This window comes from Trachemys scripta, chromosome 10 (assembly GCF_013100865.1).
Source record: "Trachemys scripta elegans isolate TJP31775 chromosome 10, CAS_Tse_1.0, whole genome shotgun sequence".
NCBI lineage: Eukaryota > Metazoa > Chordata > Testudines > Emydidae > Trachemys > Trachemys scripta.
This window is the reverse complement of record NC_048307.1, coordinates 74,541,287-74,555,334: the sequence shown is the minus strand read 5'-3', so window position 1 is coordinate 74,555,334 and position 14,048 is coordinate 74,541,287. Positions and strand designations below refer to the sequence as shown.

Sequence of the window (14,048 nt, the reverse complement as noted above, 5' to 3'; positions counted from 1 at the left end):
TCATCAGGGCTTGTTTCTAGAATTATCAGGTCCTGTAACCCAGTCTAGAATATCTAGCTCATTTGTTTGTATTAAGAGGGTTTTGTTGTTTTGTCTTTAATTGCACTTCCCCCTCCTCGCCACTCCCCGTCTTTAGAATGAAAGGGTGAAATGCCCACCCACTGGAACTCCATTCAATCTATGGATTCCAGGGAAGCTGCACAGGGTGCAAGTAAACATGAACTCTGGCCCAGCTCTATGAAGAACGGAATGAAGAACTAGCTCTGGGCAGCAACACTGGAAATTTCAAAGGTTTTTTTTTTAATACTAAATATGTATATTCTTTAAAAGTCAATGAATGTTTTTAAAATGTCAATGCACAGTTTTTAGGGTCTGCCCTATACAGCACACTTAACATTACAAAATGACTTCTGTATTGGCAGAGAACAAAACCATGTGTTATGCATGAATCCTGTTTCATTTTATATTAGTTTTGCGCATCCATCACTGTGAAGTGTATATTTTATATATAAACACACACACACCATATTCTCTATTTCCTATTCTGCAATTAAATGTACATATGAGGAAAAGGGACATAAAAAAATCTAAACTCCTTGAACCTGATTTTGCGCTCACTTACACTGCTATAAATCAGGAACAACTCCACTGAAGAAAGAGTTCCAATGGTGTAAAGAAAAAAGAAAAAAAGCAGACCCCTTATTTGCCCTACCTTACACACTTATAGAAGTTGTTAATACTTACCTTACTCTTATATTTTTGATCTCCCAGTTTTAACAGGACAAAAATCTGTGTCATGCCCCCTCCTGGGATATTCTTCCCTTCCAATAAAGTGATCGTCACAATTCCATTCCATATTTCATTCTTTCGCATGGATTCAGAGAGTCGCACATTTCGTTTGAAACTTGACTGAAAAACAAGTTGACTTCATAAAGACGCTATTGGATACATCTCTTAAGTACCACAACCTCTACTGCATCTTCACATCACCTCTGGAGATGCAGAAGTACTATTATACCCCTTTTTATAGGTGGTGAGCGGAGACACAGACATACTAAGTGATCTGCCCAAGGTAACACAGGAAGTCTGGCAGGGATGGGAACTGACCATGAATTTCCTGATTCCCAGGCTGGTGCTCAAACCACCAGACCACGCTTCTTTCCCATTATGCACCTATAGCTCTTTGTTTGCTAGTCTTTAGTGTTTATGTTACCAGAATTTGAGCTTGTGAATCAAAAATACTGAGGCCCATTGAAACATGATGACTTTTATCTGGTGGTTAAATGGCAATTACAACATATTTATTAACTTTATGATTTCATCATGTAGCGGCACATACCACTATAGCACTGGCAATATTTTATGGGCAGTGGAAATGACTAAATGGACCTTTTTGTTGGGGGGAGTAGCAGAGAGGTGTAGCCTTAAGTTTCCAGATCTTTCTTCTCACTTTAAGTCATGCCATATTTTATTGCCATGCAACAATTTTAAACATGCCATGCTTCTGTGCTTCAATCGTGACAGACTGGTGGGTCCAAAAGGGAGGAGGAGATTTCACTAATCACATGAAAACAGGATGTGTTAGCTTTAAAAACAAGAAAGATATGGTGTTACTAAATAAAAAAAAGATTTCAAGAGCATTTCAGGCCTGGGAATAACATTTTAAGGAAGAATTACCCAGTAACAAAATTCTTAAATCATGGGAAGCACATACACAAATTTTAACTTGCTTTTTACCAGTTAAAATACCCAAACGTTTGAATCCCACATGCATATTAATATACTTCTATTTAAACACACTGTTTGGCTTTCCTGGCACACTGGATGAAAATTCCTACCTTTAAAAAGAAAATGAGATTTTGATTCATAAATCCAGCTGCAGTGCAAATTTTTTTTAAGTTCATCTTGTAGGCCAAAAAGCTAAAGCATGACTGTTCCCATGGACATACTTCAAAGTCCCGGCAGATATATTCCTCCCTAAACACTGCAACTATTTCAAAATCCTTTTTATAAAAAAGGGAGTAATGTCCACAAGGGATCAAAGGGCATCCTACAGTCTGGCAATTGCCTAAGAAAAATGGCAGTGCTTCCATGAAATATGCCCTAAAATAATTTTGTGGCTTGGTATGTCCTAATTTTGAATTGGATGTTTATCTTGGAAAGGCTTCTATCTAACTTGTCCATAAAACAGCTCCACTTAGCTCTACGAGCCCTGTGAAAATGGAATCCAAAGCTGGCTATTAAAGGGGCCTAGAGATTGCTTCCATATGGCAGAACAGCATGGGAGTGGAGGGCTAAGGCCTACAGCAGGCACTGCTTGGCTTGAGCTCCCGATCTATCCATGGACACTCGTTGCATTACACTATAACATCTGGATTATTGCTTGTAATGTCCCTGGGAAATATCCACTTCCCATCAAAGCCTTTATCTATCTCAGTCATACTTTGAACATTTTAGTATTTAACACAGTCATGTTTGATGTGATGTACTTGCTGCTTTAGGTCCAAGGATTTTCCCTCCCTTCCTTGGAGGAGGAATATGTTTTTGAAGCTAGTTCACAAAAAACAGACAGAGTAACTTTATTATCCACAGTACATTTTTTTTTAAACTGAAATCTCCACTTAGCGAGAGTCTCCAGGCTCAGCAACAAAGAAAGTTATCATCATGTAATTTTAAAATCAAATTTGGTGAGCCCTCTCATAGGGATCCTTTCTGGTTTTGATCAGTCTAGTGTTTTATGGTAGCAATCCAGGTCTATGGTCCTCCTAACCAGTAGGTAAATCCTCAGGGCAACATTCAATACAGTGCAAAGAGCTACATAAGGCCACCTGCATGACTTCGTAAGGACTAAATTTTGGCTTTGCCAACAGCCCTGAGTAAGAGTAGGAGGCTTGAACAGTCAAAATCTGCTTCTTGGCTTGTTCCAACTCTGCTCAATCCCTGTCCATCTGCGGGGGAGGGGAGGGGAGAGAGGGAGAAACAGCTCTCAGGAGCCTGCTCTACCCACCACAATGCAGGTGGCTGGCACATGGGGCCTACTCCTCTGTGGGAATGTTTGGACCAGACCATGGGTCATTTCCATGGGTTTAAAGTGTTGGAGAGGACAGTTTGCACTGAGGCAAATGTCACCCAAGGTAAGAAGGGGCAGATATTTTATTATTCATTTTTAAATCAAAATTATTTCATTATAATTCTTCTCTCATGCTTGTCGCCTATGCGATTTACACAGTGTTAATTAATTAAGCCTTGCATCACCCCCATGAGGTCGGCAAATATTAGCTCCACTTTATAGATGGGTAAAGAGAAATTAAGTGACGTGCTCACGATCTCAAAGCCAGTCAGTGGCAGAGCTGGTAAGGAACACAACTCAGGTGCCCTCACTTCTAGACGCTCCTCCAATCATTACTAGGTTACACTGCCTCCCCGGAGAGGGCACAGTGCTTGTGGGGAAGGGTCAAAGCCTTTCTGTATGCTGGTGAGCAATAAAAAAGAAACCATCATACATTTGTTTAAATTATACAGTGAGGTGGACAAGCGTAAAATGAACCCGTCTTTCGCCTCCTGTACTTAAAAGGATGAGACAGGACAACAGAAAGTGTTCGAATTCCTGTGAATAGGTCAAAGTAGAAATTGGAACCACTGTAATTTGCAAAATAAACAAACAAGTTTCCGGACCTCTACTCATTAGGCAGGGAAACCGCTATGCAGAGGCAGTTTCCCTCTGGGAAAGAGGAGCGGAGGATTAGAAAGGCAATTGAACTGACGGGAGATTGCTGTGATGGCACGTGACCCTTTGGCAACTGAGTTCTATGGCTCTGTGAAACGTTCGAAGATCACAGAGGCACCACTGCCCACAGGGTATTGCTATAGAGAGCCAAATGCAATGAGGCAGGCAAACCCACACATGAAAAGGAGGGTGAAGGATTATCCCCTGTGATAAGAGGAGTGGGAGCACTTCAGTCCAGAGTCATCCTTTTCAGCCAATTTATTCAATCAGCTTTAGATATCAAGGTGGCAATTCAATCACTTGTTTTAGGAATAAACTGCTGCAGGTCAATCCCCTCCACCACCCCCCAAGCAAACCCATTTGTTTGCTTCCTAGATGTTCAACACTTAAAGGTTATTCATCCGTACAAAGGATGGAAATTACATGCAGGGCACCCTCGGTGCAAGAGTCTAGCCACCTGGGACAAACAAGGCTACTAAGCATCAGACGTAGTGTTCCCCTATGCCCCAAAATATCTCTATAGGCTAAACAGCCTGGAAAAAGAGGAAGGGAAGGGGGCACTTCATCTTGTTTTTCTTACAGATGGACAGAGTATGGTGAATACTTCCTAAAAACAAAGGGGCCATGCTTCCTTCTGCAGCGCCATTTACCGTTTGATGAGCAAAAAAGCAAATTACACTCTGGAGTTAGCTATATCAAAAAACAATGCTATCCCACACTCCCATCCTAAGCAAGGGGCTCCAAATGCAGTGCACATATCTTGCTACCTTTGGGTATGTAATCATGCCCAAAAAACTTGCTTTATGTGACACACACCCCCTCTAAGAGCAGTGATAAATATATGCTGACAAATATACAAGCCACCCAGTTCGATACCTCTTGCACAATACTGATTTCATATGCAATATTCAGTATCTGAAATCATCTCTGCATCCTACCCATAGCCAATGCTTGCATGATTTTTATTGTCTTCTATTTTCTGTATTTAAAAAGTTCTATCTGCTTTTTCTTAAAGAAGATAGGGAGTTGGAAGGACAGTAAATAAAAAGTATTCAACAACAGGTTTAACTTATATTTTTTCCACTCTGCACATGGGACTGCAACAGTTATTGGTACCAGTGTGGAGGCACTGCTCCATTGGGGATATTACTGGGTCCCTGCAAGGTAGACTGGTGACTAAAGTAATAAGAAGATTCATTTGTGGCATTGGTATTTGCTATCCAGTCTAAGATAAAACTTAGGGGATCAGATCCAGTTATAAGCCATAATTGTCTCAGATATATAGAGAGTTGAGAAATCAAAGGCTGAAAAATGTAACTTGTTTTTTTTCTTTTTAAGTCCTTCTATCCACATATGAAAATACTGCATAACAACAGGATCTGAAAATTACAATAAAATCCCACTTTAATTCATCTTGAGAAGAAGTTAAGCTACCCCTAATATAAAACATTTCCTTTCCTGATCATGTTAGAGATGTAGATTTCTGAGACACATTTAATTTAATCAGTGCGATGCAGATTTATCAGGAACCAAGTTGCACAAATGGATTGTATATGGAGTTTTTCTTCCTTGAACAGCAACCAAAGTGTAATAGCCAAAACAACAGTGCTAAGTTTGTGTATCCATTATATAATGTTCCCCCCCATATTTCTGGTATCTTTATCCAGTCCGTCTGCATTTCTTCTACCTCATCACACTCCTCTGGCCATTTTTCCATAACCTCTCATGCCTTCCCTAGACATCTATATTCCCTGTGCTCACAATTTTTCTCTCTAGCCTTTATGTTCTGCCACAAACTGCCAGTACAGTTTCCACAGACCAGAGTTTCCTAACTAAAGATGGTTATTGATGGACAGTACTAGTGTTTTAATGCAGTAGCAGAATCAATAAACTAGGAAATATTGCTTTGTCAGATTTTTTCCAGCACATTCTGGGAAATTCTTTACTGCCTTGGATGGCCACAGAAGCTTTTCTTAAGAGATCACACTAGAGCATGAACTATGTCTCCTCTGTGAAGAACTGAAGCTCTCTTACCCTCTAGTGGCTATAACTGAATAGAGCAAAGGGTTGCAGCTATTTTTTCTTTCAACAATAATCTTGCATCCACTAATCCAATATCATGCTTTGGCATCTCTTAATTTTATTTAAAACGATGTTAAGATGTTAGCTGGAGCCTGGGGAACTGAATGACCTGCCAGCATGAATTAAAGCTTTATCTCTGTTATTTCAAATCAAGTGTTTAAAATACAGAGCGAGAATGTACAACAAAGAAAAAGGGCAAGACGGAACTTTGGCTGTTTTGGACTGAAAGGAATAGAGTTGGAATATCTGGCTCCCTGTCCTGGGACTCCAAGCCAGCGAGATTCGAGTGACAGCTGTGTGTGTGCGCACATGGCAGAAAGAGAGATCAAGCCACATTTGATCAAGTGTGGGCACTAGTAATTTCAGGGGCTTTAGTTAAAAACTAAACTGCTGAGCTCTTCAATTATTCCATCACTCTCTGTCATATTCCATTTAGCAATTTCTTGCTGTATCTCTGCAGTATGAATATAGCTGTAGAGGGCCAGCATTATCCCTGGAACTGTTTGGTTAAGCCAAAATAGCTGCAGACCTGTGCCCAGAATGTACATTACATGTCCTCTTTACAGAAGTATTTTTGGTGGCATTTTACAGAACAAATATAAAGCCAGTCTCTTTCCTGAATAGCTTACAAATCCAATATAAGCATGATGCAATAAGTGGGTGCAAAAGAAAAATGGCCCAAAGGGAAGACATTCATGTGGATACCCAGTAATGGTACATGCAGATCTTGATGGTACCATTCTATTTCTAGCAGCCAAAATACCTGTTCATTCCACCAGGGGAAACTCTCAACAGAAGGATCTGAGGAAATCTCTGCTCAAGAACAGAGACAGCATTGTACAATGTATAGGACACTGGACAGAGTCAGGAGACCTGGGTTATATTCCCAGCTATGCCACTGTTCTGCTGTGTGACCTTGGGCAAGTCCCTTCATCTCTCTGTCTCCTCCTCCTTGTCAATTTACCCTGTAAGCTCTTCTGGTTAGGGACTGTTCCTTACAATGTGTGTGTACAATGGGCACCCAAGCATGCTGGGAGTCTCCAGTTGCCGCTATAATACAAACAACAATAAGAGCTCACTCAACCGTCAGACTGAGAAAGGAATGAGAATCATGGTCCAGAGGGCCTGACAGTCTGCATCTGTGCTAAGAGTTTTCAAACTAGTTACAGAAAACCACCTCGGATAGATGGTGTGGAATCCTGGGTTGTTCAAGGACTATTCATCCACAAAGAGAATACCGGAGGAGCGTACAAAATGCGCTAGCATGGTTGCGAACCTCCAGTAATGGAGATGCTACGTAAGAAAAAAAAAAGAAATTTCTTGTGGGAGAAAGGGAACAAAAGATTTACAGAGAAAAGGGATATGGGTTACCTTGGATGACGTTTGTTTCTTCTGATTTGACCATCTCTATTCATGCGTTTCCACCATTGCAACAGAGAGAATCCAAAAGCAAAGGGAGGAAAACAGGTAAAGTGGTTAGTCAAATAATCTGAACACTGGTTTATAAACTGTGCTAGGGAAGGCATATTACTAGCACAGAGTTGGCTCTACCACTGCATTCAACTAAACTACCTCCCTCGCAGACAACAAACAACAAAACAGAACACCTGCATTGCACCAGAAATAAAAGGAAACAAAGCATCAAGAATAAAAAGTGGAAGAGACCCTGAGCCATTGGTAAGATGCATGGCTCAAACTTTTGGTGCCATCTGGTCCTACTAAGCTAATTTAAAAAGGGGGGGGGAATGGAATCAGCTTGCTGTTAAGTGCATAGCAAGGACAAGACCATTTTGCTCTTCTGAGTCTATTGAAAATGGCTGAGCTATTTTCATTTGAAACACAAGTGCCTAAAATATGGTCAGTGAAATTTTCACAGCATGCACCCCCTCTTTAGGCATCTGCACTCTGAATATTAACCACACACCCAGGCATTCCCAAGGCTGCTGCCCAGAACTAATGCTGCCCCCTCTCTTAACCCAGAATCCCCAGGGCCACTCTGACCCACATTTCCTTAATGCTGCCAGAGGAACTGTTCCCCAAGTCAGAAGAAATGCCTCCAGCAGCTCTCACATGGACTGTGCACCTGTCCCGCCACTTACTACACACAGTGACCTGGATGCCATCCCTGGCCTTGCATATTAAGTTAATGAGGGAGTTGACATCCCAGCCAAATGGGCTTGCACTAGTAAGCACAGCCAAAATTTCAAGGGAAGTTTATTAGAGGACTTTGACATAGAGAGAGTGTCTCATTAATGACTAAGGAAAGGTCAGACCATTAACAGCCATGCTCGCAACATTTCTTGCTTTCTTACCTTTAAGATCAGGCAAGTCATTCCCTCCCTATTTGTATAGGAAAAGCTACCTTCTTACGGCATATATAATGCTAGGTGAGATAAGCACAACCCAAATAAGTGTTCTGGAATTTTTATCATCATTATTTGGTTGCTGTTGAAATTTTTAAATAATCATATGCAGAGGGAGAAATATGAAAAACTTTCCAACAATGCACTATTAAATTACCTAATACATTAACAACTCTTAAAAACAGGCAGCTACTAGGAAGAAACAATAATGAAAGGCTCACCTTTCTTGTGAAGTCTATTTCCTATATTCTCCACCCCAACCCGTCTTTTGGTAACATTCTCACTTTCATAAATATCCCATACCTACTATGAATTCCCACATGTCTAGTTTAACAGTCTCAGTAGGCTGCAGTGTTCACATTGGATTCTGAAAAATTGAAGCTGTTATATTTAATATTCACAGAAACACTTCCCATTTTTTTTACCAGCAAAACTTATTAGTTACATATTTAAAACTGGACTTGCTTGAAAATTAGATCTATTCAAATGATATACTTTGGGTTTTTTCTCGCTGTCAACCTGTTCTCTAAATGACTGCAAGATGAAGTTACAGATTTAGGCCTGGGCCATGTTTTGTGTGAAACACAAATGGTGATATTTAAAAAAAAATAGTCACACAAACCCTGATCCTGAAAGCCCTTATTCCCTTTAATCACACTCTCTGCAGCCTCTGCCCAACTCCTTCTGGGTTTCTATCACCCCTTTCAACACTGGAGTCCCACGGCACTTCTGCAACAAAAGCCTGATCCAAAGCTCACTGAAGAATCTGGTGAGGTTTAAGACTGTGCCTGGCCTGTTCTCAGTTTTGCAAGAACATAGCTCCTTCAGTCATTTCCCTCCTCTCAGCAATATGCACCAATGCAGGGCAGGCACAACCTGGTCTGAATAGTAAATCCTTGCTTTTACATTTCACACTGATATATATATTTTTAACTGGTATGGGGGAAAAAAATCACATCTAATTGGAGGTTTAACACCTTTTTAAAAATTCATAAAATCTAAACTCCTTGAGAAAATGGCAGGTCCTGAAAGAGCAGTCCTGCAAAAGGGCATACACTTTTAGAGATATCTCACACACATACGCACAGACCTATCACTCGTTGAAATATATGGAGACTTGCTATTCGTGGGCTCGCTGTTTAAAGCCACAGAACGGAAGCACTTGGCGATAGAAGCATAAGCAACTTTTATCCAGTCCAGTGTGGTTGATTTTTAAATCAGGAACTACCAAGTTTTCAATGTTGAGTCTCAGAGGATGAAAATAAAGGTGGCATTTCCCAGTATAGAGTAAATCAGATTAGGGAAGCTTTCTTTTTTTGCGCATTCCAGCTATAAATTTGATTTCCTAAGCCACTTACAGTTCTCTTGAAGTCTCCTTGCTTGACTGTTAGACTCAAGTTTAACACAATCTCTCCCATGTCATCTTCTAAACTGTTTGGATCTTCCAATTTTAAAATCTGTTCAGTAGTTCTGTAAGCAGAAAAGAAATGCATCTGTAGGCTCCATTTTAGCTTCTGGTTCCTTATTAAAGGTCAACTGAATTGTGCAAATTCTGTTTTTTTATGGCTGATATTTAGCACATTTTAAAGTTTTCAAAATTGAGTCTAAATATTAAAATGTGCAATCTGGCGTATTTCTTTGTGGCACATATTCCCCCTCACAGCTCCCACAAAACATACAACTTTCAGCAGAGCAACTTTAAATAATACTTTGTATTTCCATAGCAATTAATTCTGATAACCCACCACCTGCAGACAGGCAGAAAACTGATCAATGCTATCCCCATTTTACAGGAAAGGAAACTGACAATGACTTATCCAGCTGAATTGTCTGACAGTTAAAGACTGGACATTGACTTGTGAGATCTGTGTTCAGTTCCTAGATCTGATGCAGACTTCCTGCATCACCTTGGACAAATCATTTAATCTCTCTCTGCCTTAGTTCCCCCTCTGAAAATGGAGATGATACTATTTCCCTACCTCACAGAGGTGTTGTGCAAATAAATTCATTAATGTTTGTAAGCCACTCAGATAGTACAGCCATGGGGCCCATAATGCAAGAAATGCACTTGCCCAAGATATCAGGAAGTAAGTATAAGAGCCAGGAATAAAACATGAATTCCTGTCTCCCAGCTCCACATTCAGACCAACAACCCACAGATAAAAGATTAAGCTGCTACAAAAGTGTTGTGATCATTTCTAAACTAAACTGCAGGAACACATTTTAATAAATTCATATAGTACCTGTTGAGCTCAAGGTTGCTCAGCCCCACAAATGCAGATCCCATGAAGTCAGAGGAGGCTAAGTCTCGATCATATACCTGGTAGCAAAATAAATGCATATTATTTTCACAGCCTAAGCCAGTTTTGCCACATCAGAAAAAAGAACTGACATTTTGAGTTTCATTCCATATTTTGGGAATCAAAGCCTATATATTGTTCAGGGATAATTCTCCATTTCCGTTCTTTAATGTAGATTTTAATTGAATATTTTAACAGCATTTTGAAATGCCTTCTTGACATATGGTGAACAGAGTCATGTATGCAACAATGGATTGGGACCATTCCTACATATCTGGTAGTACAGTACAATTGAATATTGTACACAACCAGGCAGTTTTTTAGCTACAGATGTTTTAGCAATTAGTGCTTACAACTGGTAGCTTGCAGCTCTGTTAACTATAAAGTTACCTCATAATGAGAAAGAGCTTTGCTGCTTGTCACCACTACCTCACAGGTAATAATTTTACTCAACTCAGTTCACCAAATTACACTCTTAAATTATTTCAGGTAAACCCCATTGATTTCACTGAGGTTGCACAGATGTAATTGAGGGCAGAGTTTGGCACAGTAGGTTTAAACGCCTCCAGTCAAACAGATTATTTTGATTTGGGGCATTCACACACTGAAAACACAACATCCAAGTAAAATCTGGCAAAGAGGCATGTGCATTTGAATATAAAGCTTAGAAAACTCTGGATCCTAATTGTGTTTTGAATACACGTTCTCTATGTCAAACCATCAAATTGAACACACACACACACACACCAATTGATTCAGAGGAGCTTTTTCCATTGTTTCAGAACCCCACACCAAAAATGTACCTTGACCCGGAGCTTCTGATCAAGAGTCTGTATTGGCAACACAACAGTTTCATCCCAAACTGGATTTAGGTTTTTGTAGATGACCTTACTTTTGTATAGAGTTTTTCCATTCAATTTAAATTTCACATATGGATCACTTGTACCTATTATAAACAATAACAATACAAATGGGATTAGTCTGGAAAACCCTCCAACACTACCAACCACAAAAAATAAACAAATAATTGAGAATAAAAAGCTCAGAGATTCTGCTGAACATGGCTAGAAAGTGATTTGATGTGGAGAAGAAAAAAAAGAATTCTACATTGTGCTTGTGCTCTCTGCCATGTCGTCTTGGAAGAGCCTTGGTTATTCTTATCTCTTCTTTCCCCTCCCCCACTTTTTTTTTTTGGCGAGAAGTAACAAACAAAAGCAAGGATGAATCTATATAAAATACAGACAAACAATAAAGACACAGAATTACAAATAAAATGGGATACACAAAAAGGCCTGTAGATTTGATCAATATCACTTATAGAAAATCTTACTGGATTCAATATGAATATAATTATGTTTGGCAGGTTTTTGAAACTAACCAACACAATGTAATAGAGAATTGTATCGCTGCGAAAAAATTCTATAAACTCATTCAAAAGAACTATAGGAGGGCTCTTATTCATTACTAATTTCTATAGGATTTTAGAGTAATTTTTATAGAAACCTATTCAGTTCTGTAGGTCTTCTTCATAAGGGATGGCTTGATAAGTAGTATGAAAACATTTTGATGAAAGACAAAATATCCCCCAATTAATCTATTTTCAAATACAACCTACAGAAAGCTCTTTTCTTACACAATGATAGCAGATTTTTTTGTCTTCTTTTTTGGCAGTGAGAGGGAGGGACAGACCATGTTGCACAGGGGCTAAAAGGAAATTTGTTTTCCTGGTCCTCCAAGAGACCCATAGTTAGGCCGGCCTCAAAACCCCCTGAAGTCAATGAGAGTTTTTCCATTGCCTACAGTGGGTTTAGATCATGCCCTTGGTTATAATTAGAAATATTATGTATATTTACTTCCTAAGTACACAGGTAGAAAAGAAATATTGCACAAAAGCATGCATTTTGCACGGACAGGACTACACAGATAATACCCAGCATAAAATATGTCCAACAACCTTCAGAGGATGCATTAGTTAGGAAATTAGATAAATTAACAAAAGGCTACACCAAATAGTCCTATATATCTTGAATATTCCAATTCCCCTCTCCTGGAAGGAAAAAAAAAAGAAGAAGAGAGACTGCCTTTATCTATTGGATAAGCAGAAGCACCCTGCATTATTAAAAAGAAAGAAAGAAAGAAAGAAAGAAAGAAAGAAAGAAAGAAAGTCCCCAACTATTCACTACACCAACGAGTTAGTATCAAGACTAGACAAGGGAAGGAACTGATGGAATGAAAACATGAATAGAGCAATGGAAGCAGGTGGTCTACAGCTATAATTCATCTGTTTCTTAAATAGAAAAGAAACTTTGAGTGAAGGGAACCTTTCAAAAATAAAATGAAATAAGCAAACAACCACATATCTAGTTTCTGCAAGAATAAAAAACAAAACATAACCAGCCTCTTTTTTGGGGAAAAACAAGCTCCATAGCTAAGCAAGTGTTCTGTTTGCATTATTACACAGAAATGTTTCAAGGCTGTTGAATGACCTTACTTTGAATGACCAGTTCTTCCCCACACACCCCTTTTTACTGTACAACAGCACTGTTCAAGTGAGTCAGGCTTTAACAATCATTCTGATACACACACACACACACACACACACACACACACATATATATATATATATATATATATATATATATATATATAAACAGTGGGAAAAAACTATAATAAAAAGAGGCCTTTAATTAAATAAGATTGCCACTCTGGGATCAAGCCTTCATGCTTGTCAGCTTACTCTCAAAATAAACATCTCAAAAGCAGGCCCAGTGGTGTCACTTACTAAGGCAAGGCATACTGGGTAATCCCTAGGTATCTTGACAGCTACATAATGTTCAAACTCTTTCATGGGTGAATGGCAGCACTTGCGTGAAAGAAAATATTAATGTCTGGAATTAATAAAAAAAAAGGGATGATGGTTTACAAAGCCAAACAAGAAAAGAGTGTCAAGTTAGTAGAGTGTTAATTGTTACGGAAAATAATTGAGGGAGAGCACGGAAGAGAAACATGCTGCGATTTGCTAGCTGAGCACAACTGTCTTACTGTCAGGAACGTAACATCTCAACTAGGTAAGCAGGAAAAAAAGGGGTCGGCTGCTCAAGAATGCAACTCTGAGATTGACAAATGATGAGATGACGTCTCACTGTCAGCCAACAGATGGACTTTAACCTTTGCATTGGGAGCTTCACAAACAATGCAGCTCTATGGTATTTATTCTGAAGGAACCAAACAGCAGGAACATAAAACCTTTTCTGGCAATGGCACCGGATTAGAAATGGAGCAGAACAAAACACTAAACCACAACCCTTTTTCAGTAAGGGGTGGTGGGGAGGAATACACAACTAATTTGTTTAGCTCTAATGAAGCTTCGGGGTCTCCTTTTCAGTGTCTTGTTCTCTTTTTCTTAGGATTTGTCTCCATGGGGACACAGGAAAATTAATCTGAATTAACTAAAGGTGTGCATTTAAATTGGATTAGTTAAACCGCATTAAATCCCTGTGTAGACACACTCATTCAGAATTCAAGTGGATTTAATTCAGTTCCAAACTGGGTAAGAGCATGGCTCCAGATTTTGAA

The 14,048-nt window shown here is 39.3% G+C and overlaps 1 protein-coding gene across 4 annotated transcripts in view; it reads right to left on the bottom strand.

The window, feature by feature from the left end:
• MCTP2 (multiple C2 and transmembrane domain containing 2) overlaps window positions 1-14,048 on the bottom strand; it is a 177,100-nt gene that overhangs the window by 103,016 nt on the left and 60,036 nt on the right. For 3 of the 4 annotated variants that reach the window (XR_004647453.1, XM_034783932.1, XM_034783933.1), the window contains 5 exons: window positions 11,276-11,418; window positions 10,416-10,492; window positions 9,531-9,642; window positions 7,181-7,216; window positions 745-909 (listed from right to left, as the gene is read on the bottom strand). Coding sequence is in view for 2 of the 4 variants with exons in the window: in XM_034783932.1 (XP_034639823.1) it covers window positions 745-909; window positions 7,181-7,216; window positions 9,531-9,642; window positions 10,416-10,492; window positions 11,276-11,418 (533 nt within the window). In the remaining 2 variants the exon portion in view is untranslated. Of the gene's footprint in view, window positions 1-744; window positions 910-7,180; window positions 7,217-9,530; window positions 9,643-10,415; window positions 10,493-11,275; window positions 11,419-14,048 lie in introns of those variants that run through there. The other variant, XM_034783934.1, reaches the window with a different exon arrangement.